We start from the raw sequence: 27,112 nt of genomic DNA, 5'->3' as shown, positions 1-27,112 counted from the left end.
CTAATTCTATAAAATATGGTTTGATGAGTTTCAGAGCTCCGTATAACTAATTCATTCATATGTCTGGTTTTTGAGATTGTCTTTGGAAATATCTACAAGAAATCAGTAACATTCTAGTCTTGTTTATATCCCCAGTGATAGATGTCAGCTGTTGTAGTTTGTGGTACAGATGAGCTTTTCAAATACTTCTGAGTAATTGAAGCTGCAGAAATATATAGATGTTCTGAACACTTAATGTATTATGTTATCTTAGACCCTTTACCTATCACCCAATTCATGATAGCAATATTTTTATCATACTATTTCTGCCACCATAGCATTTGTTCTGAGCCAAGTTTTGCATGTAGTAAGAGAAGTGAAACATATTTTAAACATACTGTATTAAATATTGGGAAAGCAAATGAGTCACTGAAAATGCAGGACAAATTATATTTTGACCTGTTCAATTGAAAATTTTTGTATTTCTGATGGAAAGGGAGTTTTGTAGAGTTTGGGAAATTATCTGTTACAGCTTCTCTTTAAGTCATGACATAAATCTATATTTAATCGCTAAACTTATCTAAGGCCCCCCATCTCTGTCTAGTCTCTGTTTAGCATGATGCAGCAGCTGTGTGAGCCCCACATGCTGTCTCTGTGTTGTTATGTTTGGCCTTGTCCATTCATGCCTTTCTGCAACAGTCTGAACATTAGTTATTGTACTGACTGTTTTTAAAGCCAGTGTGAGGTTTTATATGGTGTTTTTATACACCAGTTTGGTTGAAGTACTTTACTTTCAGTCCTAGATCCTTAATATGGTGTGGGAAGCATACAGAAGACCAATCCCAGGAGTTTCCCTGGGTGACTCTTTTGGCACAGTGATGGATTTGCTGTAAACACTTTTTCAAGAGATCCTTCAAAGTTTCTGAATGTGATTAAAAATTAACATGCTCTTTTTAAATTTTTTTATTGCTTTTTATTTAAATTTTTATTTTAGATTCAGGGGGTGCACCTGCAGGTTTGTTACCTGCGTTTGTTGTGTGATGTTGAGATTTAGGGTATGAATGATCCTGTCTCTCAGAAACTGAACATAGCACCCAATTGTTAGTTTTTCAACACTTTTCCCCCTGCCTCCTTCCACTCTCTGGTAGTCCCCAATATCTCTTGTTGCTATATTTATGTCCATGAGTACCCAATGTTTAGCTCTCACTGGGTAAGAACATGGGATATTTGGTTTTCTGTTCCTGTGTTTATTTACTTAGGATAATGGCCTTCACCTGCATCCATGTTGCTGGAAAGGACATGATTTCATTCTTTTTATGGCTGTGTAGTATTCCATGGTATATATGTGCCACATTTTCTTTATCCAGTCCACTGTTGATGGACACCTAGGTTGATTCCATGTCTTTGCTATTGTAAACACTGCTGCAGTGAACATGTGAGTGCATGTGTCTGTTTGGTAGAAAGATTTGGGTTTTTTTGGATATATACCCAGTAATGGGATTGCTGGATTTCATGGCAGTTCTGTTTTAAGTTCTTTGAGAAGTCTCCAAACTGCTTTCCACAATGGCTGAACTAATTTACATTCTCACCAACAGTGTATGAGCATTCCCTTTTCTCCACAGCCTCACCAGAATCTGTGGTTTTTTGGCTTTTTAATAATAGCTGTTTTGACTAGTGTGAGATGGTATCTCATTGTAGTTTTCATTTGCATTTCTCAGAAGATTAGTGATGGAATATCTTTTCATACATTTGTTGATCACTTGTATGTCTGATTTCGAGAGGTGTCAGTTCATGTCTTTTACCCATTTTTTAATGGATTACTTGTTTTTTGCTTGTTGATTTGAGTTTCTTATAGATTCTGGGTATTAGCCCTTTGTCAGCTCCATAGTTTGTGCGTATTTTCTCCCATTTTGTAGGTTGTCTGTTTATTCTGTTGATAGTTTCTTTTGCTGTGCAAAAGCTCTTTATAGTTTAATTAGGTCCCACTTGTTAATTTCCGGTTTGTTGCAATTGCTTTTGAAGACTTGGTCATAATGCTTAGTTTCTTAAGGGTTTTTTACCATGAAGAGATGTTTGATTTTATCAAAAGCTTTTTCCATGTCTATTGAGATGATCATATGTTTTTTGTTTTTAATTGTTTACATGCTGAATCACATTTATTGATTTGTATATGTTGAACCATTTTGCACTCCAGGATTAAAGCCTACTTGATCATTAACATGCTTTTTAAAAACTGCATGTATACAATAATAATTATTTGTATGAATAACAACAGTACATGTAACTCGATTTTGATAAACGGATATTAAAGTTTAAATCTTTTTTTTTTTGAGACGGAGTTTCGCTCTTGTTGCCCAGGCTGGAGTGCAATGACGTGATCTCAGCTCACCGCAACCTCTGCCTCCCAGGTTCAAGTGATTCTCCTGCCCCAGCCTCCCTAGTAGCTGGGATTATAGGTGCCCACCTCTATACTCAGCTAATTTTTTGTATTTTTAGTAGAGATTGGGTTTTACTGTGTTGGCCAGGCTGGTCTCAAACTCCTGACCTCAGGTGATCCACTCACCTCAGCCTCCCAAAGCGCTGGGGTTACAGGCATGAGCCACTGCGCCCGCTTAACCTCAAGCTTTGGGTTAAATTCATTACCGTTTAAAGGAAGTAAGTATGGAGTGCGTTTTTACAGCATATCCTTAACGTGGGGTTTTATTCTCTATTCTCTTGACTTCGGAGTATAATTATGATTATTACATTTCTCTTTATACCTTGAGACCATTAAAGTATAAAGATTTTTCAGTTGTCTGCCTTGATTGCTTTCTGGAATTAACAGATGATAATAATGATGTGAATTACTTTTACTCTTTCTTGGTTTTGGAGATGTCTACTGGAAGTAGTAGCATAATCTGCAAAACTTTGGGAAGAGTGAAAAATTAAGGCTTAAAAAAATTGGACTTTGTAAAGCCTGTAATAATACAAAAAATAAAATGTGTACTTTGTGTGGAATTTATGTAAGTGGTTACCTATTAGAATAATGCATTAATAGATCAAATCTACTTATTCGAAACATGGCCTCGCATGACTGCCTTGACTGTATTTGATGTGACTGACTTGAAATACCATTTAGTTCTTTCCTTTTTCCTTGTAAATGACAAGCAAATATGACTGGGCACAGTGGTTCAGCCTATAATCTCAGCATTTGGGGAGACCGAGATGTACAGAGCACCTGAGGTCAGGAGTTTGAGACCAGCCTGACCAACATGGTAAAACACTGTCTCTACTAAAAATAGAAAAAAAAAATTAGCCTGGTGTGGTGGTGCCTGTCATTCCAGTTACTCAGGAGGCTGAGGCACGAGACTTGCTTGAACCCAGGAGTCAGAGGTTGCAGTGAACTGAGATAATGCTGTTGTACTCCAGCCTGGGCAACACAGCCAGACTCCTTCTCAAAAACAAAAAAAGGACAAGCAAAAATGTGTGAGATTGATCAGATTAAACACCACTAACTTTAAGAGAAAGGCAGTTCATTCACATTAATTCAACACAGATTTAAGCACCTATCAGTTACAGGATATAAATTTTCCAAACAAGGAAAAGGTTGCTCCCCTGAAGAAGCTCACCATCTAGGAGAGGGGATGGAGAAGTAAACACATTATCATAATTACTGTGGAAGGGGCTGTGGTTGAAGTAAACTGTTGGCACTATTAGGGAAGCTCCCCTGAGGAAAGTCTGAGACTGTAAATGGCAATTAAATGATGTTAGGGGAGGGCAGCCTGGCAAAGGATCTTCTTGTCAGAATAAACAATGTGCCCAGGTCCTTTAAAAACAGGGGAGATGAAACAGGCCCAGAGTCATGGGTAGGTAGGTGGGTGGGCGAAAAGGAAGGAGGAAAATACCAAAGGAGGGACAAATGCCAGATGCCTTGCAGGTGCCTGATCCTGAAGGAGTTATAATTTATGATAATGAGCTTACACTTTATTCTGAGGGCACCATTAAAGAATTTTATGCAGGCATGTAACATAATCAGGTTGTCCCTAGAGAGCTCATTCTGATTTAAGAACACAATGGAGAAAATAATTGTATTCCTTAATATAAAATGTTACAAAAATCACTTTTCTTTCTCAAAGAGTACTTTGCCCAGTTTTCCAAATCCAGGGTTCTTGAAGTTTTTGTTGAGACAGGATCAAACAGGAAAGGCATAGCAAAAGTCTCCCTTTGTGGTTCCCTCAACTTGGGGAACGTGTAGTGATTTTTGGAAGTTTTGAGGTACTTGGAGTATAAGTGGAACTCATATAGCAATGCAGTACACATTTCTTAAAAAAAGACATCAGACAATTTTTCATTTTCTGGTGTAAATGTCTGTAGCATGTCAGGGCCTTCATTTTAAAAGAGTATTCTGATACTTGCTGCTCTGTTTCTTAGGGTTGCATAAAATGGTGGTGCTACATTAAGACTTGCCTTACATTTTGCCTTGACATCAGTGTTTGCACAGAAAGTTTTTATGCAGTTTGCAAGGCTCTCTTCTTTTTTTTTTTTCTTTTAGAGATAGGTTCTCACTATGTTGCCCAGGCTGGTCTTGAACTCCTGGGCTCAAGTGATCCTCTCACCTCAGCCTCCCACAATGCTAGGATTACAGGTGTGAGCCACTGTTTCTGGCCTGCTGTTTTTTTCTTTGGAATACTTGGGGACAATTCCTTAGAATTAAAATCGTCTCTTTTTTTTTTTTTTTTTTTTTTGAAGGGCTTTAGCTTTTAAGACTTTTAAAAGTCTTCTCCTCCATGAGAATTCACATGATATAAGAGCAAAGCAAAGGGAGGGTATGAATCATACACTGCACACTCTTCTAGATGGCGTATGTTTTCTAGTTAGCAGTGTTTTCATTTTTTTTCTTTTAGAAACCATTAAAATCAGTTACAGTGATGAGGTTACAGTATACAACAGTATATTTGAAAAATGTTACACCCAGAATCCAAAAAGCTAGAATTCATTTCTAGTAATACTATTAACAACCACTCCCTCCCAATAAATGACATTGGACAAATCCATTGACTTTTCTTTGCATATATTTTCTTATTTTAAAATGTAAAATTACATCTATCTCTAATTGTACCCCAAATTAGGGAGCAGATCACATGATCAAGAGATTGACATTAACAGTCCTCCTAAGGATTAAAGCACAGATAGAAATTTCTCTAGTAGTCAGTGCTCTTCAATTATGTTGTACTCTTTTTTCAAGCCAAGTCTAGCAAAAGCCAAGTTGTAACTGCCTTGGACTTAAAGGTTCAGACACAAATGAGTTCTCTGTTTACTCTAAGCATTTGAGAATCACCAAAGTTGGTGTATTTTTGCCTTTGCTTTAGTATTCTTATTTATTTATTTTTGATATGGAATCTCACTCTGTCACCGAGGCTGGAGTGCAGTGGTGCAATCTCAGCTCACTGCAACCTCCACCTCCCAGGTTCAAGCGATTTTCTTGCCTCAGCCTCCTGAGTAGCTGGGACTACAGGTGCACACCACTACACCTGGCTAATTTTTGTATTTTTAGTAGAGACAGGGTTTTACCATATTGGCCAGCCTGGTCTCGAACTCCTGACCTCGTGATCCACCCACCTTGGCCTCCCAAAATGCTGGGATTATAGGTGTGAGTCACCGCACCTGGCCTTCTTATTTCTTATTATCTATTTTCACACTTTTCTTCAGCAATCAGTAAAACATTGGCCTATTGCATACAGGCAGTAAAGAAGAAGAAAAGGCTAAGACAGACCTACTTACACCTTGGACTTTTTTTCTCCTTTTTCTCCTATTAAGTAATATAGGGCTATTCTTTGGGTATGATTTTCATTTCTGTCTGGTACATAAATGTCAAGTTGAGTATGGAAGCATAGAGAAATTAAGCTAACAAAATGCCTAAGTGACATGGTGCAATTCAGTACAGCATTTCCACATTGCAGCTTTTGCCCTAAAATTAACCTTAAGCTTTACGCAGAGTAGAAAATACATGTAAATTTTATAAATGCATTTTTTAAATTTCAATATGATTATATCATATTGTTCTATTAAGGAAACCAAGGAATACCCTAGAAAAGGAATACCCTTTTAGTACCCACCCCGGAAAGAAAGTAATGGAGATGAAGAAGAATTTGAGTGAAAGGCTTACTGATTTCATTCAGCTGCTTTTGCCTAATACGAGTCTCCTTGGAGCATGTGATGTCTTTGAAATTTACTTAATCCACATTTTATTCATCATTACAATTGCTTACATTTTATATGTTTTCACTGTAACCAACAAGAAATTACTGGTCAGGAAGGTAAACCCTTCAGAGAAATGTAGAGATTTTACGTCTCTAATATGTGAAGTACTTAAAATTTAGTTGAGAGAAGTTACTGTATATAAAAGCAAAACAATGCGAATACTCTTCTAAGAGTAACTATAGTAAAGATTCTAGGTTTGAAATAAGGATATGGGACTAAGAACATGAACCCTCTCTCTAGATTCGCAGGATTTAAATTCTGGCTCTCCCAGTCATCATCTTTGTGAGTCTGGGCAAGTTAACTTCTATAAGCCTCAGCAAGCTTGGTAATAAAATAATTAAAATCTTTATTAAATTGTATCTTCCTTTCATGGTTGTTGGGAGGCTTTAGAGTATCTAATCCTAAGAATGTGTAAGTAAATGTTCATTATTGATGATTAAGTGTAATGTAATTTCTCTGGGCAGTCTTAGAGAATGTATTGTAACTTGAGCTTTGTGTGGCAATTAGTCACTGATTGATAAAGCAGTGGTGGATATTGATAGTGAAAGAATGTAGAAAAGGGCTGAACTTTTAAAGATGTACATGAGAAATAGAGAAGAGAATGGTCTAGCTAGAGCAGAGCACAATTCAAGAGAACATGATGGAAATGCATCCATAGTTTATTCTTGTGGCATCTCCGTGTTCTCCATGACTTCCCCAGATAAATCATATATAGTATGTGTTCTTGTTTGTAAAATCACTGCTATCTTGATATGTAATTGATTGAATAGAACTTGAAAGTAGCTGGATAGTATGTTGTACTTGTTAAAGTCAGAATAAAAAATGTAGAGATGAATCTTTAACATTTTATTTGGGAAGTAAGAATTGCAATTTGAGATACACACACACAGACCCAGTGGTCTGTCATATCTAAAGAACAAAGAGGAGGTTGGGAGTTTTATTAGAAAGAGAAATCTTATGTATTGCTTTGAAAGAAAGCTCGCCGGCACTAGAGAATTTCTTGGGAACTGGCAAGCTCTGATTGGTGAATGATGGCAGTAGGTAAAACCAGTTTTAGTGTCATGGCAGGTCATTTCAGCAGCTTCTAGGTAAAACTGGTCTTAGGGTTGCAGCAGGCTGTTTCAGCACCAGGGCTTGTGGAAATGTTAATTCTTGGGCTCGGTGCCCTGGGTGCTTTTTGCCCCTGGCCCTCAACCCTGATTTAGTTGGGTGCAACAAGAATGACTCAATTTGTATAATTGACTTTCGCACACCTTTCTCACATAATGGCCTTTTTTTAATGGCTGCTATAATTTCTTCTGTCCTTTTCAGTTTGAAAATCATTCTCCTAGCTAGAGAAGACCAAAGCAAGATAGAAGTTGAGTTTCTCTTTTTTATCTATTATGATTAGCTTTTCTTCCCAAACACGTTTGTTCTTGCCTTGTTTCTCTTCCTCTAAACATAGGTTTTAAAAGACCCTCCATGTAATTTTTCAAAGGCCGTGATCATTCTGGACTATAGTCATCACACCAGCATTCACACAGGCTCTGGTAACTTTCTCATTGACCTTGACTACCTGCTCCTTACATTTCAGTCCTTACCATTTTAAAAGCTCTTTTTGTTGTCACAAAAATCATTAGCATTTTGAGACCAAATACACATGGTCAAAGGGGATGAACTATATAACTCTGAGAATTTGTACCTAAGGATCCAGGAAATGGTGTCATTGCTAAGAGTATTGGAGGTGGAAAACAATCAGTTTCAGTTTCAGAGGAATAATTGGAGGTGACCTGTCAGGCAGTTGGAAGGTAGAACTAGAGAAAAAGTGAGAAACCATAACTAGGTAAGATTTAGCAGTCATGTGACCTTGATTATTTAACCACAAACATAGATAAGATGCTGGGGGCACAAAGCTGAGAAATGCAAAGAGTGACCACTGGGAGATAAATATGGTGAAAAAATCATGAGGAAGCTGAAGAGCTAATGAAAACGGATCTTTCAGAAAAGGAGGAATGTATCACACATAACCAGTCAAGACCAGTAAACCAAAAATTGTTCTAAGAGCATTGTGTAATTAAACCAGACATCACTGGTGGGGCAATTCTCTGTGGCATTCACATAGATGTCCCCCCAAGCCACATCTGTAAATTCAGAGTAGTATCAACTATAGACATAAGTGTTGTAATAAGCACATTTATTCCTTTCTCTGTCTGGGTTCCTGTGTAGCACAGAGTGCTGTAAGCTCTCTAGCTGCAATGGAGAGTTCAAAAATGAACTTCAAGTAGCTCCAACATGGTCTCCAGCTAAATTTCTTGAGATTCTCTATATACTAAAGGTCTGGAAAGGTAGGACAGTGTGGTATAGAACAAGAGTGCCAAACCAGCTGGTGACAGGCTAGAGGAAGTCTTAACTGCCTCTGATTAAAGCGTAACCTGAGCAAATCACGTAACTCCTTCTTTCTTTGGGCGAATCTCATTCATAAAATGAAGAAACTAGATTTGTAAGGGCCTTTCACTCCAAAATAATTACGTTATTTTAATACTAAGACTTACCCTCTGTCTTACTCTTTTTGAAGAGTAGCACACTATTTGGGGGAGTTTAAAAAGTTGTCATCTTTCCTTGCTTTAGAAAAGTGTCCTGCCAGTACGGGCCCTGGATTGGGGAATTTTAGGGGTAAGGAGTAGATGTTGCCCAAAATGTTCATATTGACCTTTTAAACTCAGGCTGCCTCATTTCTGAATAAACTCAATGTATTGTTTAACTTAGAAAATTGGTTAGGAAATTTTTATTTTTTATAACCTCTACAGAATTATATTTTAAGAGACTTTTAGATTTCAATAGGTAAGTGCTAGATATCAGCATTTAACCAGCAAATTCTGATTCTGCCACCTACTAGATGTCAATTCAACTTTGTAAATTCCAAAAAAAAAAAAAAAAAAGAAAAGAAAATTTAGTGCCACCAATAATGGAGTAGCTTAAGTCATTGATTCAGATTGATATTACAACTCTGACATCCAGGCTTCTAATGGGAAATATGCCTTTCAGAGGCTTTTCAGAGGTGATTTTATGTGACAAACATTAAATTATGAAAGGAAGATGATGGTAACTGGATTTATGCTTTCATATACTTAATTAAACTGAAGCTAGGCAATCAGTAGAACCAGAATCTAACCATCTAATTCTTGCAAGATGAAGCCACTGGGCAACCAGTGAGTATCCAGAGGAAGGAAATGTTGGTCTTGTTTTGGTTTTAGATTAGCAAATACAGTAGTGGCCACTTGCTTCTCTAGAAGAGTCTTGGTCAGGAGGTACAGGAATAGTCAGATTAAGGCTTTAAAAACGTCTCTATCAAATTAGAAAAGTAATATTACAAGGAGGAGGCAGGCCTTCGTGCTTTCATATGAGACACCATATTTCAAAAAAAAGAAAGAGGTAATTGAGATCTGACTAGGGTATTCTACAATTTTTTTAAATTTGATCCAGTTTTCTAAGACATGTTAGAATAAAAACTAACATGGCACATATTTTCCCTCTGTTCCCCCAAATGAAGATAACAACTAACCAGGCTGGTTATCACACTAAGATCCTACCATCTTTTATACCTCCTTGCTTCTTACATTGTTGCATGTAACTTCCTCTTTTCCATTGTGCTGGGCATGAGCATGAATTTTATGTAGCAAGGCTGAAATATTCTCCACAAACCTTTGTTCATGCTTTTGAGATGTAACATTTCTGCACAGGGCTCTGTTGCTTTTTTACAGAATCCATTTTCCAATTAATAAATAACATTATATTAAGAGAGTCTTCTTTTTACCAATTAGGTCAAAGTCCTAAAATTTTAAGACTCAAACCCCATGGTTTAGAGCGAACTGATTCACAAACCATAGGTGACTTTGCTACGAGAAGAAAGGGTATGTACTTTAGCACCGCATGCTGTGTGGGGCATTGGGAATTTATTTTGTAATTTGTTTTTTCTAAAAATCAAGAAAGAAGAAACTTAAATACTACTGCTGTTGTAAATAAAACTTTCCAGCATTCTAAAGTGAGCGCTTCCCATAATACATAGAGTCTACTTACTATGCCATTAACAGCAGCATGTTAAATGTTTGATAATATGTGATATTCAGACTTGTCCTTGTACATTATTCTTTTAACTTTTTAGACAATATTTTATCCTTTAAATTTGTGAACTGTTTGTGAGTTTCTGTTATCTTCTGTATTTCTGTATATGTATTCTGTCCTGAGACAGAATAAAGAATCATTTCCATGGATTAATTGTCCCATTATTTAAAAATTGACAGCTAAACTGCTATTAGCCTTTGGATGTCAAAAAGGTAAAACAGTAAGAGTTAAAGAAATACTTTTAGTTGGCAGAATATTCTGTATGTGTCCATTTTAAGAATATAGACAAGGAAAATGATTTTAGCTTGAATTTAATAAGTTAATTTGGTCTTCATTATATGTGAGTTGACAAAAATACTTGCTTATGAGCCTCAACGTATATGGTTATTTAAAATGGCCATCCGTTTTATAGTTTAATGGTAATTATGCCATAATTGATTAAAATCAAACATACATAGACAAAGACTATAAATAAACCTGGAAAGATGAAATTTTTGGTTAAGAGTGGCAGAATGAAACATTACTGAAATATTTACCTCACATGTTTAGATAGTTTCCTAAAGTATCTAGGATTAAATAGTATTGTTTTCGTTCTTTTGCTCACTCCATAAATGTCTGAAAAAATTTTCAGTCTTGACTTTAAGAAAATGGCTAAGAAATCTGTGGTATATATTGGTTTAATTGTCTACTGCAATAATGAGATAAGTAAAGATCACTTATAAATGGAACTAACAAAAATATTAGCATTTACTTAATTGTATATAATGAGCAAGAGATTTATTGGTTAAATTACACTAACAATTTGAAGTAAAATAATTATGCCCTTTTCTCAGGACAGAGTTTGGATCCAAAGATATAATATTGTTTTGTTTTGTTTGTTTCCAGACTGGCATGAATTATTCTAAAAAATTCAAACATTTTTTTGATTTAGGGTTTTGACAAAATTTTCATAGTTTCTATGCATCATTTTATATCTATAGTTATATGCTTCAATATTGAAGAATAGGAATTATTTTACATAGATGATTAAATTTCTTTGAGTATGAAATTAGTGAAATAATTTATGAAATAATGAAACGTATAAAGCAACTACAAAAGAACTGGGTCACATTCTTTCTTCATCTCATTTAGTTTATATTCATAAGATATTTACTTAAGAAGCAACATGTTGTAATAGAGATTTAGGCTTTGAAGTAAAAATCATGAAAACGTTATCTGATTTAGCTCTTAGCGCTAATTACTTAGCTATGCAACCTTGGGCAAATCATGTAACATTCATGAACCTCATTTCATATGTGAAACTAGGTGGTCTTAGGTTTACTCTGGCTATCAAATATAGAGTTAGAGCAAATCTTGTTTGTTTTCCAAAGTTCTGTACACTAAAAATCCCTTTCCTATTTTTCTTTTCAGCCAAGCCAGCACCTTTAGAAATAAAACCTTTGCCAGAATGGGAAGAATTACAAGCCCCAGTTAGATCTCCCATCACTAGGAGTTTTGCTCGAGAGTGAGTCCTTTGTCTAAAATATGTAATTTGTATGAATAATGTGACTATCTAGAATTGTTCATTATCATGGAAAATATCTAGAATAGTGGTTCTCAATGGATGATCTGAAGAGCCCCCTTTTGGGGGGTTCTGTAAAGTCAAAACTATTTTCATTAATATATTAAGATGTTATTTGCTGTATTTATTTGCTCCTTCTGAGTGTACAGTAGAGTTTTCCAGAGGCTACATGATATGTGATCATATCATTGTGACACCCAATAGAATGAATATTTGTGTACTACTTGTGTTTTAAAAAGGTGTCTATTTTCAATTCTAAGATGGCAAAATTAATAGATATAACTCATGTAAACAGACATTTCTTGGGATTCTCAATAATTTTTAAGACTGTAAAGGGTCTGTGAAACCAAAAATTTCTGAGGACTACTAATCTTGAAAATATGGTAGTCTCTTGTGGGGATTATTTAACTGAAACTTATTTAAATATATATAGGAAAATGAGAGAAATTTATGAGTTACAAACTTATATTGAACATATGATCATGTTTTATGTGTGTGTGTGTGTGTGTGTGTATATATATATATATATATATATATAGTTTTTTAAAAAAACAAAATTCTTAAGCCTTCCATTTTATATCAGAAGCTTTCTACTTCTGACAAAGTCACTGGTAGTAGTTTGTTTGTTCTACACGAAATACTTTGCTGTCCAAAATATACTTTTATAATACAGTTGTAAATATTAGTTATGTGTTTGTGCACAAAAATTATGTCATAAATGTGTACAATGAGTGATTATAAACATAAGGGAGTATTTCTGAAAGAATGCAGATTATCTCTCATTTTTATTTGGGGAATAATTTTAGATATTTTTGTCAAGTCTTATGTTTGTGATGATGATTTTTGTAATTAGCTCTTCTAGGTTTCCCATGTCCCCCCGACCGGATTCAGTGCATAGCACCACTTCAAGCAGTGACTCACATGACAGTGAAGAGAATTATGTTCCCATGAACCCAAACCTGTCCAGTGAAGACCCAGTATGTAAAGTCTTAACTTCTCCCTGAGCAGCCCGTTTAAATCATTCAAGCTAGAACTGTTCTTTCCATCTATAAATTTTATCCTCACATCCTTCTTTATAATACTTAAGAAGCAATAAAACTTTTTAAAATGCTTATTAAAAATAATACCGTAAACTCTAAAACCAATAAAAGGTGAAAATATACTGTAAATGAGTTAAAAAAATAAAAATTGCCCGGCGCAGTGGCACAACCCTGTAGTTTCAACTGTTTGGGAGACTGATGTGGGAGGGTCACTTGAGTCCTTGAGTCCAACAGTTTGATGCTAGCCTGGGCAACATGTGACCCTGTCTCTAATTTGAAAAAAAGAATAAAGTTTTCCATTATATGTCATTTGAGAGATACTTGATTTTTTATACTCTTCAGAAAAATATACAGCATTTTATAAAGCAGTTCTCTAAGGCTATGTCACAGCCCTCTGATGTTGAAATGGTCTTATAAATAAATATACCCTTAGATAAGTGTAAAGATTAAAGAAGACCTCTTATAAACGTAACATGTTCCAGGTTGGCTATACTGCCATAAAGCATGAGAATTTTCTAATAGTAGTGAGCATTTTGTTCCTCAGAAATCAGGTAGTTGCCAGAAAATACTTCATACATTTAAGAATACAAACCAATTTTAATTTTTAAAAATATTTTGCTTTACATTTTCCTTGTAAGATTTAATGTTTGCTTTGTTATTTGCATTTTGGTAGATAAGTATATCCTTTAGGATTAAGTTCCCATCTGAGTAAAAGAAAATAAGTATTTATTTGTGACTCGAGAGAATTTTCTTTCTTTCTTGTGGAAAAGTCTAGAGAAAGTCAATCCAAGGTGTTGTAGCAGCTCTCTTCCATAGCGTCTTCAGGGATTCAGACCTTTTCCAGCTCTCCAGTATTCTTTCCTTGGGTGTGCGCATATGCTCATTGGATAAGATGATGTCTGGCCAACAGAGCCACATTCCAACTCCAAGATGGAGGAAAGGGAGAAAAAGAACTGCCTCATAAGGATGGTTCATCGAAACTGCTGTATACAAAGCATTAACCAGAACTTAGCTGGTGTGGTCACACATAGACACAAAGGAGCTGGAAAACAGTGTTAGATCCGAGGAACAGTGGGCCCACCTAACAATCCCATGCATGTGGGAGGGGGAGAGCAGGTATTGAGGGACAGTCTGCTGTATCTACCAGGATAAGCAAATACCTAATGTCAAAATTTGGAATGAATTAACACTTTAGCGGCCCTATATTATTTAAAACAGCCCTATATAGAGGTATAAAATATAAAGCCCAATTCTAGCAATGAATTGGCTTTTCATCCTTAATAGACTTTAGGCAGAACCAGGTTTGTTACAACTATGTTGTCAGGAAACATAATTAAGTGAAATGAAAAACTTGATTTTCTGCTTAAATTAGTTAACTTTAAAATATTATCAAATTTAGCCAAGCACAGTGACATGCGCCTGTAGTCCCAGCCACTCAGCAAGCTGAAGCAGGATCTCTTGAGCCTAGGAGTTCACACCTAGCCTGGGCAACATAAGTGATACCTTGTCTATACAAATTTTTTAATAAGATACCAAATTTATAAAGCACTCAAATAATATAATCAGTATATCAATAATGTTTTCACTGATTTTTCAAGCCAGGGCAGTTTTTATTAATTGACTTTTGCTTTCGTATTCACTATTTTTCAACTTGAGTGGAATTCTATTATTATTAAGTTAGTTTTCCTCAGTATAGTACGTTGACTCTAGTAAAATTCTAAATCCTAAATTTTGGGTCAGAGTAGATATTGTCACCAATTTTCAACTTTATGTAGTCGAGTGAACTGTTTTCTTATTGTAAAGTAATTATAGTATTTTCTGAGGTTCTAAAGAGTGTCTTTTGCCTAAAAGAGTGAATAGCCATACAAATTTTGGCAAGACCATATAATAGGAATGTTTAAAAATATGATTTGTCATGGGTGTTAGATGAAGGGAAAAGATGAAAAATAAGAACATTACAATCAGAAATCAAAGGAAATCAAAATACTTTTTTTACACCTAATGACATAAAGCCAGAAGAGTCCTTTTACTTGCTACCAGTAGAGATGTCTAAATGAAAGTAAACACAATGTGGCAAATTTCTTTTTTTTTCTTTGGAGACAGTCTCGTGCTATCCCCCAGGCTGGAGTGCAGTGGCATGATCTCAGCTCACTGCAGCTTCTACCTCCTGGGTTCAAATGATTCTCCTGCCTCAGCCTTCTGAGTAGCTGGGATTATAGGCATGTGCAACCGTGCCCAACTAATTTTTATATTTTTAGTAGAGACAGCGTTTTACTATGTTGCCCAGGCTGGTCTCAAACTCCTAACCTTAAATGATCCACCTGCTTGCCCTCCCAAAGTGCTGGGATTACAGGCATGAGCCATTGCACCCGGCCTGTGGTGAATTTCTGAAGTACTTATTTAGGTTCTATGTGTAAGAAAAAAGCAAAAATGGCCCAAGAGGACATACCTATCTACCAAGTACAATAGAAAAGTCAGCAGTGTGAATTCTATCTCCCCATGCTGCCAACTGCAAGGACTCATCATAGTCCATACCACTCTCCCTTAGAAAAGAATGTGAGAATTATAGCAATATGTAACAAACTTCTTTAAGTTTAGATCAAAAGTTACATATTATCAACTGAATTCTTAATATGACACCTGAAATTCAAATGAAGGTACACTATAACAAAAGGCATACATATTGTTATGTGATAATAACAACAAAAATATGTCAAATGACTTTACATAATTTTTAAAGAATTTTAAAAAAATCTAGGCTGGGTGCAGTGGCTTACACCTGTAATCCCAGAACTTTGGGAGGCCAAGGCGGGCGGATCATCTGAGGTCAGTAGTTTAAACCAGCCTGGCCAACATGGTGAAACTCCATCTCTACCAAAAATACAAAAATTAGCCTGTCATGGTGGCAGGTGCCCATAATCCCAGTTACTCAGGAGGCTGAAGCAGGGGAATTTATTGAGCCCAAGAGGCAGAAGTTGCAGTGAGTCAAAATCAAGCCACTGCACTCCAGCCCAGGCAACAGATCAAGACTCCATCTCAAAAAAAAAAAAAAAAAAAAAATTAGCACTACTGGTTTATTATTTCAAAGAACGCTTACCTTCTAAAATCTTAGAGTTTCTCTAAACTGTTTTGGGAAAATACTGGGGGAAAGGCTAGAATACAGACAGGCTATTCCCAATGGAGATTAAATCAAGAGCAAATAGACTTCCTTGTAGACACAAATGTTAACAATACTTAAAGATGGAAAAGTGTTCAGTTCTAGTAGTAATAGACATAAAATAGGTTAACTAGCCACTCTGAGAAATTCTCTTTAAGAGCAATTTATTGGTATTATGCATGCAGGTCATATGAATTTATGAGTTTCTTTTATAGCCTTGTAATACTGCAGTTACTTCTAGACATTTCTAATCAGAGAAATGCAGGTCTTTCATTGATCACATTTGAATATAGAATTTTTTACACATTCATGGCTGATTTTATGTGACAATGATATATAGAGTCATTCAGATAAAATGTTTCATGATGATTTCAGTTTCTCCATGAATTTGAAAAAAGAGAGAGATTTATATTAATTGAGGACCAAAACTTGCTTATATTTTTTGTGCCCTACATGTTATTTTTTATTTTATTTTATTTTTTCAGACAGGGTTTCCCCCTGTTTCCCAGGCTGGAGTGCAGTGGCGCGATCTTGGCTCACTGTAACCTCTGCCTCCTGGGTTCAAGCGATTCTCCTGCCTCAGCCTCCCAAGTAGGTGGGATTATGACCACCACCACACCCGGCTAATTTTTGTAGTTTTCAGTAGAGATGGGGTTTCACCATGTTGGCCAGGCTGATCTCAAACTCCTGACCTCAGGTGATCTGCCCACCTTGGCCTTCCAAAGTGCTGGGATTATAGGCATGATCCAACACAACCAGCCATTTTCTATATTTTTTAATGTTTTATTTGCAGTAATTGATAAATTTGGTTTAAAAAATCTATTTCGCCAAATAAGAACATTATGTTTAGTTGTGCATGTTTTTTACTGCATAAACATACTGCATACCTGATTATGTGAAATCCAGGCCATGTCCTGCTCAGCAAGCTGCAGTCACCCACAGCATAGAGCTGTGTCACCCCAGCGCAAGAAGTACGTTTTAATAATTCACAACAAGGTTCCTTACCAGCTATTAGCCCTGCTGCGAAATGAGGGAATAGTCTCAATGTTTTTCTAGAAGCATCCTTTCCCTAAGGCACAGTTTTTTCTGTTTAACCTAAGCAAATATAAATGAAGTAGCAACAGAAAAAGAATCAACAGAACCACCAGACGTATGCAGTTTTCAGATTGTTTTGTTCATCATAACGTGTAAATTTTTAACTTTGTTAAATCATTATGGTTTTCTTCAAAAGTATGAGATAATATATGAACATAAATATCAACAGTGCACAAGAATGAAAATCCCTAATGCGAAATACACAGTCTTGCATATAAGAAGCCAAGAACATTTCTAGATGGGGTTAAAAGGAGTAAGGCATGGAAATAAGTCACATGTATAGTGCTCGCTTCAGCAACACATACATTAAAATTAGAGCAGATGTATAATAGAACCCTGTTGTAATTAGAGTGGAGGGAATATATAGGCACTTAGGTTCATGCCAGCCTTTTCTATTTGGCATTGATCTTGAAGTGCCTGATTTTCATTCTTCTGCCTCAAGTTTTTTGTTCCTGTTGTTTATTGCATATATTCCTATCTTCTTTAGCATTTTTTAGAGAGTAATCCTACTATACAAATTATCTAAAACGGTTATTTATAAATTCCAGAATTAACCAATGTCTTCACTTTCTTTAAAATGTTGGCATAAATTATGTGCTATTTTTGTCCAAAATTTTAATTCTGTCTTTTTAAACCCGCAAGTTAGTATTATTATTGCTCTTATTATATAAACTATGCTTGTTTACATTTTTCTGCATGTTTACCAGCTTCTTTATCACTTCTTTTTGTATCTCAGGCCTTCATTAGGTAATAATTTTCCTTTTCCCTTAAATATATTCTTTAGAATGTATGCCTTTCAAGAAGGAAAAGATCAGACTAAGGAAATTAAGTGGTAAAAAAAATCCAAATGATTGAAGCAAAATAGACTTAGCCAGTGGAGTCATGTTTCCATAGATAACATATTTACTCGAAACAAATTTTAGTTTGAAAGCCTTTAAATAAAATGTGGAAAGTTTGTTTAAATTTAATTTGAAAGCAAGGAGTATAAAGATCCGGTAGAGTAAAAGCATACTTGAGTACAGATATGTTTTAATAATTTCAAGTTGGGCTATCATAGCTAGCTATCTCTTGATGTCTCAATCTTAGTGTGAACCAAGTTTAACTTTTGAAACCATGTTTAGCTTGCTGTAAGCTAGGCTTTAATCAGTTTACTTATTTTCTTTCTATCCTGAAAGGTGGTTTAACTTTTTAAGTTATGTCCTCTTGAAAGCAAATATTTAGGCTTCAGTAGATGTCAAACAGTATAAGTGGTATGTCTGGTGAATGTATGACCATTGATTTTGTTGTCTAATACTTTCAGAATCTCTTTGGCAGTAACAGTCTTGATGGAGGAAGCAGCCCTATGATCAAGCCTAAAGGAGACAAACAGGTGGAATACCTAGATCTCGACTTAGATTCTGGGAAATCCACACCACCACGTAAGGTGAGTGACATGCCTCTTCTGTGTATACAGTTAGTTCACACTTCAAACCTGAAGAATTACCTCCTTTGGGAGAATTTTACTAAGTTATGTTCAATATAAATTTTAGTCTGGTCTGCTACTTGATGCTGTCTCATAAACCACAAATAACATAGTTATGGGGCTGATTATTTTTTTTCCTTCCTGATGGTTGGAAATTTTATACTTTTTACTCTTAGTGGTTACCGTTGAAATGGTTATTTAACGTTTTTTTTGTTTGTTTGTTTTTTTTTTGAGACAGAGCCTTGCTCTGTTGGTCAGGCTGGAGTGCAGTGGTGTGATCTTGGCTCACTGCAACCTCCACCTCCCAGGTCCAGACGATTCTCCTGCCTCAGCCTCCCAAATAGTTGGGATTACAGATGCACACCACCACTCCTGGCTAATTTTTGTATTTTTAGTAGAGACAGGGTTTCACTGTATTACCTAGGATGCTCTTGAACTCCTGACCTCAAGTGATCCACCTGACTTGGCCCTCCAAAGTGCTGAGATTACAGGCGGAAGCCACCGTGCCCAGCCATTATTTAATGAATTCTATAATTAACCAGTCTAGTGTCTTTATTCTCCTTAAAATGTTTGTTCAAATTATTTGCTATTTTTGTACAAAATTTTAATGTTATCTTTTTGTTAAACCCACAAATTAGACAATATTATTACTGTTCTTCTTATATAACAATGTTTATTTACACTTTTCTACGTGTTTACCAGCCTCTTTAGCATTCTTTCTTATTTCTCAGACTTTCCTTCTACAATAATTTTCCCTCCACCTGAAATATACTCTTTAGAAGTGGCATTAGTGGAGATCTGTTGGTGGAAACCTGTGGGTGGGAGACCCCGTGGGAGACTCCATGCTTTGGTTGGCAGTGGACCCCTCAGCCCAAACTCGGTTTTCTCTTTCTTGATGTCTTGTGTCTTTTATTTCCACAGTTTCTCGTCTCCACACCTGTAGAGAGGGGCTCACAGGACCCTGTAGGGCTGGACTCTACAAAAACTTTTTTCAGTTTTTGTTTAACTTAAATGTCTTTATTTTGCCTTCTCTTGGAAACAGTTTGCTTAAGTTCACAGTTCTTGATCAACAATAATTTTCTCTCAGCCCATAGAAGATACTGTCCCACCCACTGTCTTGCTTCTATTCCTATAGAAAAATTTGCTGTTAGTCTAATTGTAATTCCCTTGTAGCTAATGTCTTCTCTGACTGGCTGATTTTAAGATCATTTCTATGTCTTTGGTATTCTACAGGTTCACTACGATATGTCTAGACATAGATTCCTTTTTATTTATCCTGATTTGTTAGAAGTGCTGTCTTCTTTTTGGATTCGTATTTTTTTTTTATCAATTATGGGAAAGTCTCAGGCACTATTCAGATACTGCTTTTCCATTTCTAAAATGAAATTCTGTTTCATTATATTCTTTTTCAAATATATCTAGCTAATTTAATAGCACTTTTTCAATATCTGAAATCCTTGGAGGTTGCATCTGTGTATATTGTTTCTCCTAACTCACACTCTCTACAGCTTGTTTCTTTGTGTGTTTTATGTTTTTATTGCAAACTCATTTTGTTGAACGTATCTGTGGGAATTCTGAGGACCTGAATTTCCTCCATAAACTATTTATATTTGCTTCTGCTAGGAACCAGGAGGTGCTACCACCCTAGGACCCCATCAGTTCCCTTTAAGGATCCCTAGTTTGACGGGATAGTCTCATTTCAATACAGGGCCTCCTGATTGCATTTTTGAGATTGATAGTCATCCTAAAGCCAACGCTGCCTTTACCATTTAGAAGCTCACCACTCCCTCTGCTTTTCTTATACCTTAGACATTTCACTTTCTAGTGAGCGCAGCAGTGCATTGATAATTTTATTTAAGTATCTATCTCTTTTTGAATTTTAGGAATAAGAGGGCATCAGCCATGTAGTTTGTCATTCTTGAGGTAATGCTTTTCAAAAAAAAATTTCTTGTGCTGTCAAAGTAAACATTGATTCATGCTCTCAGAGCTTGAGAGAAAGTCAAACTTAAGTTGACAGGAGAATCAAGCTGTCTATGTTAAGATAAAACAGGCATCTGCTGTCCCTATTGTATATGAATTTCATCTGCAATGGAAGCATTAGTTTGAATTCTTTTTTTATTGAGATGGAGTCATTTTATAAATTTAATAAGGCAATTAGTATATAGTTAGGAGAGAGACATTTTTAAGTTTAGGTAGTTGATATTATTTTTTGTGTGTGACCCAGAAAAATTTTAAGAGTATTCATGGCGAGGCATGGTGGCTCATGCCTGTAATCCCAACACTTTGGGAGGCCAAGGTGGGCAGATCACCTGAGGTCAGGAGTTTGACACCAGCCTGACCAACATGGTGAAACCCTGTCTCTACTAAAAATACAAAATTAGCCAGGTGTGGTGACGCATGCCTGTAATCCCTGCTATTTGGGAGGCTGAGACAGGAGAATTGCTTCAACCCAGGAGACAGAGGTTGCAGTGAGCTGAGATTGCACCACTGCACTCCAGCCTGGGCAACAAGAGCAAAACTCGTTCTCAAAAAGAAAAGAGTATTCACAATGCATGTGTGTCTGTGTTTTAAGACTGAGTTTTACTCAGAAACACTCCTTTATATGTTGGACTTTTTTTTTTCTTTGTGTTTTAGCAAAAGACCAGTGGCTCAGGCAGCAGTGTAGCAGATGAGAGGGTGGATTATGTCGTTGTTGACCAACAGAAGACCTTGGCTCTCAAGAGTACCCGGGAAGCCTGGACAGATGGGAGACAGTCCACAGAATCAGAAACGCCAACGAAGAGTGTGAAATGAAAATACTGCCTTGCCATTTCTGAACAAAAGAGAACTGAATTTAAAGATAAATCCCTTTTGAAGAATGACTTGACACTTCTACTCTAGGTAGATTCTCAAATGAGTAGAGTTGAAGTCAAAGGACCTTTCTGACATAATCAAGCAATTTAGACTTAAGTGGTGCTTTGTGGTATCTGAACAATTCATAACATGTAAATAATGTGGGAAAATAGTATTGTTTAGCTCCCAGAGAAACATTTGTTCCATAGTTAACACACTCATAGTATTACTGTATTCATGCACTTTTTCATCTAAAACATTGTTTGGGGTATTCCCAATGTATCTTAACATAATTCCATTGAGAATCCTTGTTTATTGTCACACTACTTTATATAACAATACTAAGTTAACTAAGCTACTTTTAGATTTGGAAATTGCTGTTTAAACTGCAGTCTAGCAACATTAAAATGAGAGGTAGATTCACAAGTTAGCCTTCAACCTGCAGCTTCAGGTGATAACCATTAGCTTATACTTGGACTCATCATTTGTTGCCTTCCAAAATGCTGAGGATAATGTATGTACCGGTGTCAGGACCTAGTTCTCTGGTTATTGTACATTTAGTTTTTAATGGTGGAACTTTGTTATATTTTGTGAATTACAGCGTTGTTGATTCATCGAGTGAAGATTCTGCCGGGTAGGATCTTGCACCTTTGAAAGACTTAATAATTACACTATCAAGTAAGCCTGCAAATCATTGATGGCATGCAGTGATGATGTGCTCTTACACTTGTTAACATGTATTAAGTGTTATTTGCAAAAGGTAGATTATATAACTAATCAGGTACGTACCAGGCAGTGATATGCTAATACACTGATCAGGTTTAGACAATGAGCTTTGGTTGTGTTCTTGTTAGTCCTAATATTGGTTTTCAGTTTGGAATTAATAAAGCAGTTGACATTCACTGTTAGTTATAGCAACATACTGTGATTTTTAATTAGACAGTAATTTAGATTTGTTACTCTATGAAATTCTATCTTTTGACACCATAGTGCCCTTTCTATGATTTTTTTACTTAATATTCTTCTTGGCCTTATATTTAAATCCCTATGCAATTAATATCTTATATCTGCATTTTTTTAAAAAAAAATAGATGTTATATAAGTGATTCTCATATGTAGTACCTGTTGCTTTTCCACTAAAAGAATTAAGGATTTTGTACTGTGATTTATATTCACTGACCCAATTCAAGAAATATTGGAGCCTTGCTATAATGTGAAATTTTATAGTCATGGACTCCTTCCAACTAGATTTCTGAAACCACCAGAAGGATGGTATAATTCTGTCTCACCTATGACGTGGTCCTGTGACATAGATATTAAGACCACAAGTTACAGTGAGGCTACAGTTATATTCTTCTGTCTTGGCTTTGCAACGTAATTTAGAAAACAGGTATAGTTGTTTGTCTTTTCACCAAGTTACATACAATCTCGTACTGATTTGAAACTTGTAACAATATTTGGAGGGGGCATAGAGAAAGGAGAGTCCACATGTGAGGCATGACTCCCTCCATTCAGACCTTTAACTGTTGCCTAAATACATAGATGTGCCCTGATTTCTCACCCATTGGCCATAGTACTGTGCCTAATCAATATAATAGGTTTATTTTCCCAATCCACAAACTAAAAATGTTCATAGCAAGATGAATTGTAGACCAGTAACATTTGATGCCTTTAAACATTTGCTTCTTTTTAAACAAAAACTAAAACCCAGAAGTGAATTTTTAGGTAAATTTTTAAATAAAAAAGATTGATTGAGTTTGGTGTGCAAGCTGTTTTATAATGAAACCACAAAATAAAATCTAAAATCACTAAAATGTGCCTAAACTATCAAAACACACAATACAGCTAATGTGTAAAGATACTGAATTCTGTTACTTGGAGGATGAATATAGTTAAGATTTTAAACACAGTAATAAATACATGATTAATTCAAAAATAAAAAATCTTTCTTTACAGCTGTCTATCAGAAGGGTCTAAAGCGCTTATGAATGTTTTTAGTTTAATTTATCATTAACTTTTTACAAGTTACCATATTTGAAGATTTGCAGCACTCTCATTTTCAGAAAATTTCCCATTATTCTGAATAAGAACAGGGAGGTATTAGAAAGGCAGTTTTCTTTAGAAAACTAAATCACATTGAACATTGTATTAGAGAATTAAAAGTTTTTTATAGAGCAGTGTTTTCCAACATTTTTAGCACTAGAATCTTTTTTAAATGAAATTTTATGTGTAATCCCAATATATATAGCCTGAAAAGTCCATCTTATCAATATAAATCTATTTTGAGTTCACATTTAAGTTTATTCATTTTGGCTCCTTACTAAGCATAATAAGATTCTGAATTATTCCTGAATAACACAAATGTAGAGTTAATACATGGTTGATGAAAACAGCACCCAATTTATAGCTATGCCTTTATTTGTATATTACCAAGAAAATTTTGATTCATACATATGTCAGCAAAAATAATGGGTTTTAAACATACATCTCAGGAAATTCTTTAGTTAGAGATAGCTAAATTTATTCAAGGTCTATACAAAGATAAATTATCCTGGTAGTGAAAATTAATACATAAGCAGTCTCCAGTGTGTTAAAGTAGGGTATGTGACATTTTAGAATGAGCATTTTTATTAAGTTGTAAAATATACACATATAAAAACTAAATTTGAATCAAACCATTTTACTCACCTCCAAGAAGCTAGACTTTGGCCAGGAGTGGGCTAAAAACCACTGGTTAACCATGTGACAGTTATGATGTTATAGTTGGAAGTCTTTTTCTTCCACTTTAGAGTTCTTTACCTTAATTCGTTATTTTGAAAAATCGTAAGATTTTATGAAGGTTTGAATACCAAAGCACAGTTCTGCTTTCAAAACTTAAAATTCAAACTCGAAAAAGCTGTTTAACCCATGGAAGGTATCATTTAGTAAGCTGTACAGATTTTTTACATCTACACTTCAGTTTATACATCTTTATCATTATCAATACCATATAAGTTACTGTGAGCATTTTAGAGAATTCCATAAAGGTACTATGAGTGTGTCTGTTTGTGTGTGTGTATATATAGCATTGTATTTAATCATAGACTAAATTTAATTTGATACAGAAATATCACTATACTTGTACATTAAGGTCATAATTTCTGCTGGACTCTTTTATATTTAATTAATAGGGATTACAGTCTTCCTTCATAAATGCATTTAAACCGGAAATTGAATACCAGTGTTTTTCTTTTTCTACTTATGGGAAGTTGTCTACTTCCCCCTTTAGAGAAAACAGTATTTTTGTATTTTGTTAAAATATTAACTACTTTATGCCTACTACACACTATGCTGTAGCTACTGATTATAATTCTTCCGTGTTCACAAACACACCTAGTGCCTCTTTTTTGGCTCGTTAAAAGTGTTGGTGTTAGTACTTTGACTACAGACCCTTTGGCCTTTTAATAATGCTGAGGTGAGCTGATCCTTCCTATTTCTGTCTTCAGGTCATTCTGATAGGTCTTGTCCTCCACTGTCAGGTAAGCAATCAGGTCCATGACAGGGATTAGACATATGAACAAATCAAGTGGATACACACAGTGAGAAAGATACACATTCTATGATAACAATTACTGTCAACACCTGATGTTACATACATATATATGTATAATTTTAAAAACAACTAGGAGATGAAAAGCCATAGTATAAATAAATACTGTAGACACCATGGACTTGATTTGATAGAAATCAACTGTTAGGTTATTGAGATGGTTGTTTTCAATCTGTCTAAATAATTTATGCATTACTACAGTTAAAAATGATTTGGTTTGTCTTCTATAGACTTAATTTTCTTCCTGTTCAGTATAATACCTGTTAACAGAATTTCAGCAAACTGACTGGTCAAGGTATTAACATAGTTTCTACTTCCTTTACCTAAAAAGGTGGTTTTATGTAAGTTCTTGATTGCTGATGATCATCCCAAATTTTGACAACAAAATCATATGTATAAATTTATTTCTCTCCTCTTGCTCATAATCTTTGTAAAGGTCCCATTGTAGATCTTTTCTCCTACCAAATAAAACTTTTCAAACAATTTGGTTTCCAGGCCTTAAATAGACAATTTGGACACTAAGATTGTGAACTAATAACGACATAGAAATTTATATTTCCAACCCTTCCTTAGAGTCTTAATCTGCATCAAAAACCTAATTCTGCCATTAACTGTGCTTCCCAGTCGCACTTCTATGTGTCACTCATTTTCTGCAACAAAGATCTCACTAAGTCATGTTGAAATACAAGTCACGATCCTCTCTAACTAAAGAGGAAAAGCTTCCTGGAGAAACTCTGTTGCCACATACAAGTTCCCTGTTACTCCTCCAGCCAGCCAGTGCTACCAGCATTTTATTGAGTAAAAGTCAAAATAAACGTAAGCCCACATGCAACCTTTATCTTCAGAAACTAGGTTTTATACGTAAAATGTGGCTTGGGAAATGATTCTGTTTATTAACTTGCTGAGCTTTTTCATTTCTATGTGAGTTTCTAACATCTCCAGTACTTTGTAAAATCCTAACAATTACTGTAAGTCGGCACTTTGGTTCTCTTAGCCCATCCAGTCCACTTGCAACTCTGTCACTAAATCATATTTGGGAAGTTTGGGTACTGTGAGGTTATCTTCTTTGAGATTATTTTCTTATATGTCTGGCACCTTGTAAACCATGAGACTCCTGGGTATTTGAATGTAACTTCTTTGAGGAAGTTACCACCATCTCTGATATAGTCACACTTTTTGAGTTGCAGTTTTTGTTAGAATTTTATGGAGAATAACTTGTCAATTCTGTGAATGTTATTGAGTATTTAAAAAGCTGAGTCTGTAATGGGAGGCATTTTATTAACTTGTGATTGGGTAACATGTCCTCTTAGATTTCCTGATTTAAAATCATACAAAATAACTATTTTTGATGAAATAAAGGAACGCCTAGAGAAAATTAAGTTTCTAATATGTTTCTACACTTCATTAGAAAAGATTTTATTACTATTACTTATGGTTATTGTTGGTGATTAACTCTTAACATGTCTCCGCTGATTTTGTGTTCCATGTGGTGCTTGGAACATTTGGAGTACTCTGAGGGTGGGGAGTGCAGGGACATACAGTGGTATAGAAAATTTAAAAATTAAAATCAAATAATACCCCAAAAAGCCCACTTTATCAGATATGGTATTCTGATGGTTAATTTTATGTGTCAATGTGGTGAAGCTATGGCGCCCATGTGTTTGGTCAAACACTAGATGTTGCTGTGAATATATTTTGTAGATGTGATTGTAGATTTACAATCAGTTGATTTTAAGTAAAGCAGATTCTCATCCATAATGTAGTTGAACCTTATTCAATCAGCTAACGGCCTTAGAGCAAAAGCTGAGGTTTTCAAAAGAAGAAGGAATTCAGCCTCAAGATCATAACAAATTAATCCTAAGTTTCCAACCTTGTAAATTTTGAACTGAAGACTGCATCATCACCTCTTATCTGCTGGCCTACCCTACCAACTTCAGACTTGCCAGTTCTTACAATCCTGGAGCCCTTCTTAAAACACTCTCTGTCTCTCTCTCTCTCTCTCTCTCTCTCTTTCTCCCCCGTCTCTGTCTCCCCCGTGTGTGTGTGTGTGTGTGTA

At 35.5% G+C, this 27,112-nt stretch overlaps 1 protein-coding gene across 6 annotated transcripts in view; it reads left to right on the top strand.

Moving 5' to 3' along the window:
• GAB1 (GRB2 associated binding protein 1) overlaps positions 1-26,431 on the top strand; it is a 132,280-nt gene extending 105,849 nt beyond the window's left edge. For 3 of the 6 annotated variants that reach the window (XM_032246498.1, XM_032246499.1, XM_032246497.1), the window contains 5 exons: positions 10,020-10,109; positions 11,731-11,824; positions 12,735-12,858; positions 18,474-18,596; positions 21,270-26,431. In XM_032246498.1, the coding sequence (XP_032102389.1) occupies positions 10,020-10,109; positions 11,731-11,824; positions 12,735-12,858; positions 18,474-18,596; positions 21,270-21,428 (590 nt within the window). In that variant the 3' untranslated portion in view covers positions 21,429-26,431. The remainder of the gene's footprint in view (positions 1-10,019; positions 10,110-11,730; positions 11,825-12,734; positions 12,859-18,473; positions 18,597-21,269) is intronic. The other 3 variants (XM_032246494.1, XM_032246500.1, XM_032246496.1) reach the window with 3 other exon arrangements.
• The last annotated feature ends 681 nt before the right edge of the window (positions 26,432-27,112 follow it).

This window comes from Sapajus apella, unplaced genomic scaffold (genome assembly GCF_009761245.1).
Source record: "Sapajus apella isolate SASKATOON/1434 unplaced genomic scaffold, GSC_monkey_1.0 scaffold61, whole genome shotgun sequence".
NCBI lineage: Eukaryota > Metazoa > Chordata > Mammalia > Primates > Cebidae > Sapajus > Sapajus apella.
Note: the sequence above shows the minus strand (reverse complement) of the source record. Positions and strands in the feature narration are given on the sequence as shown.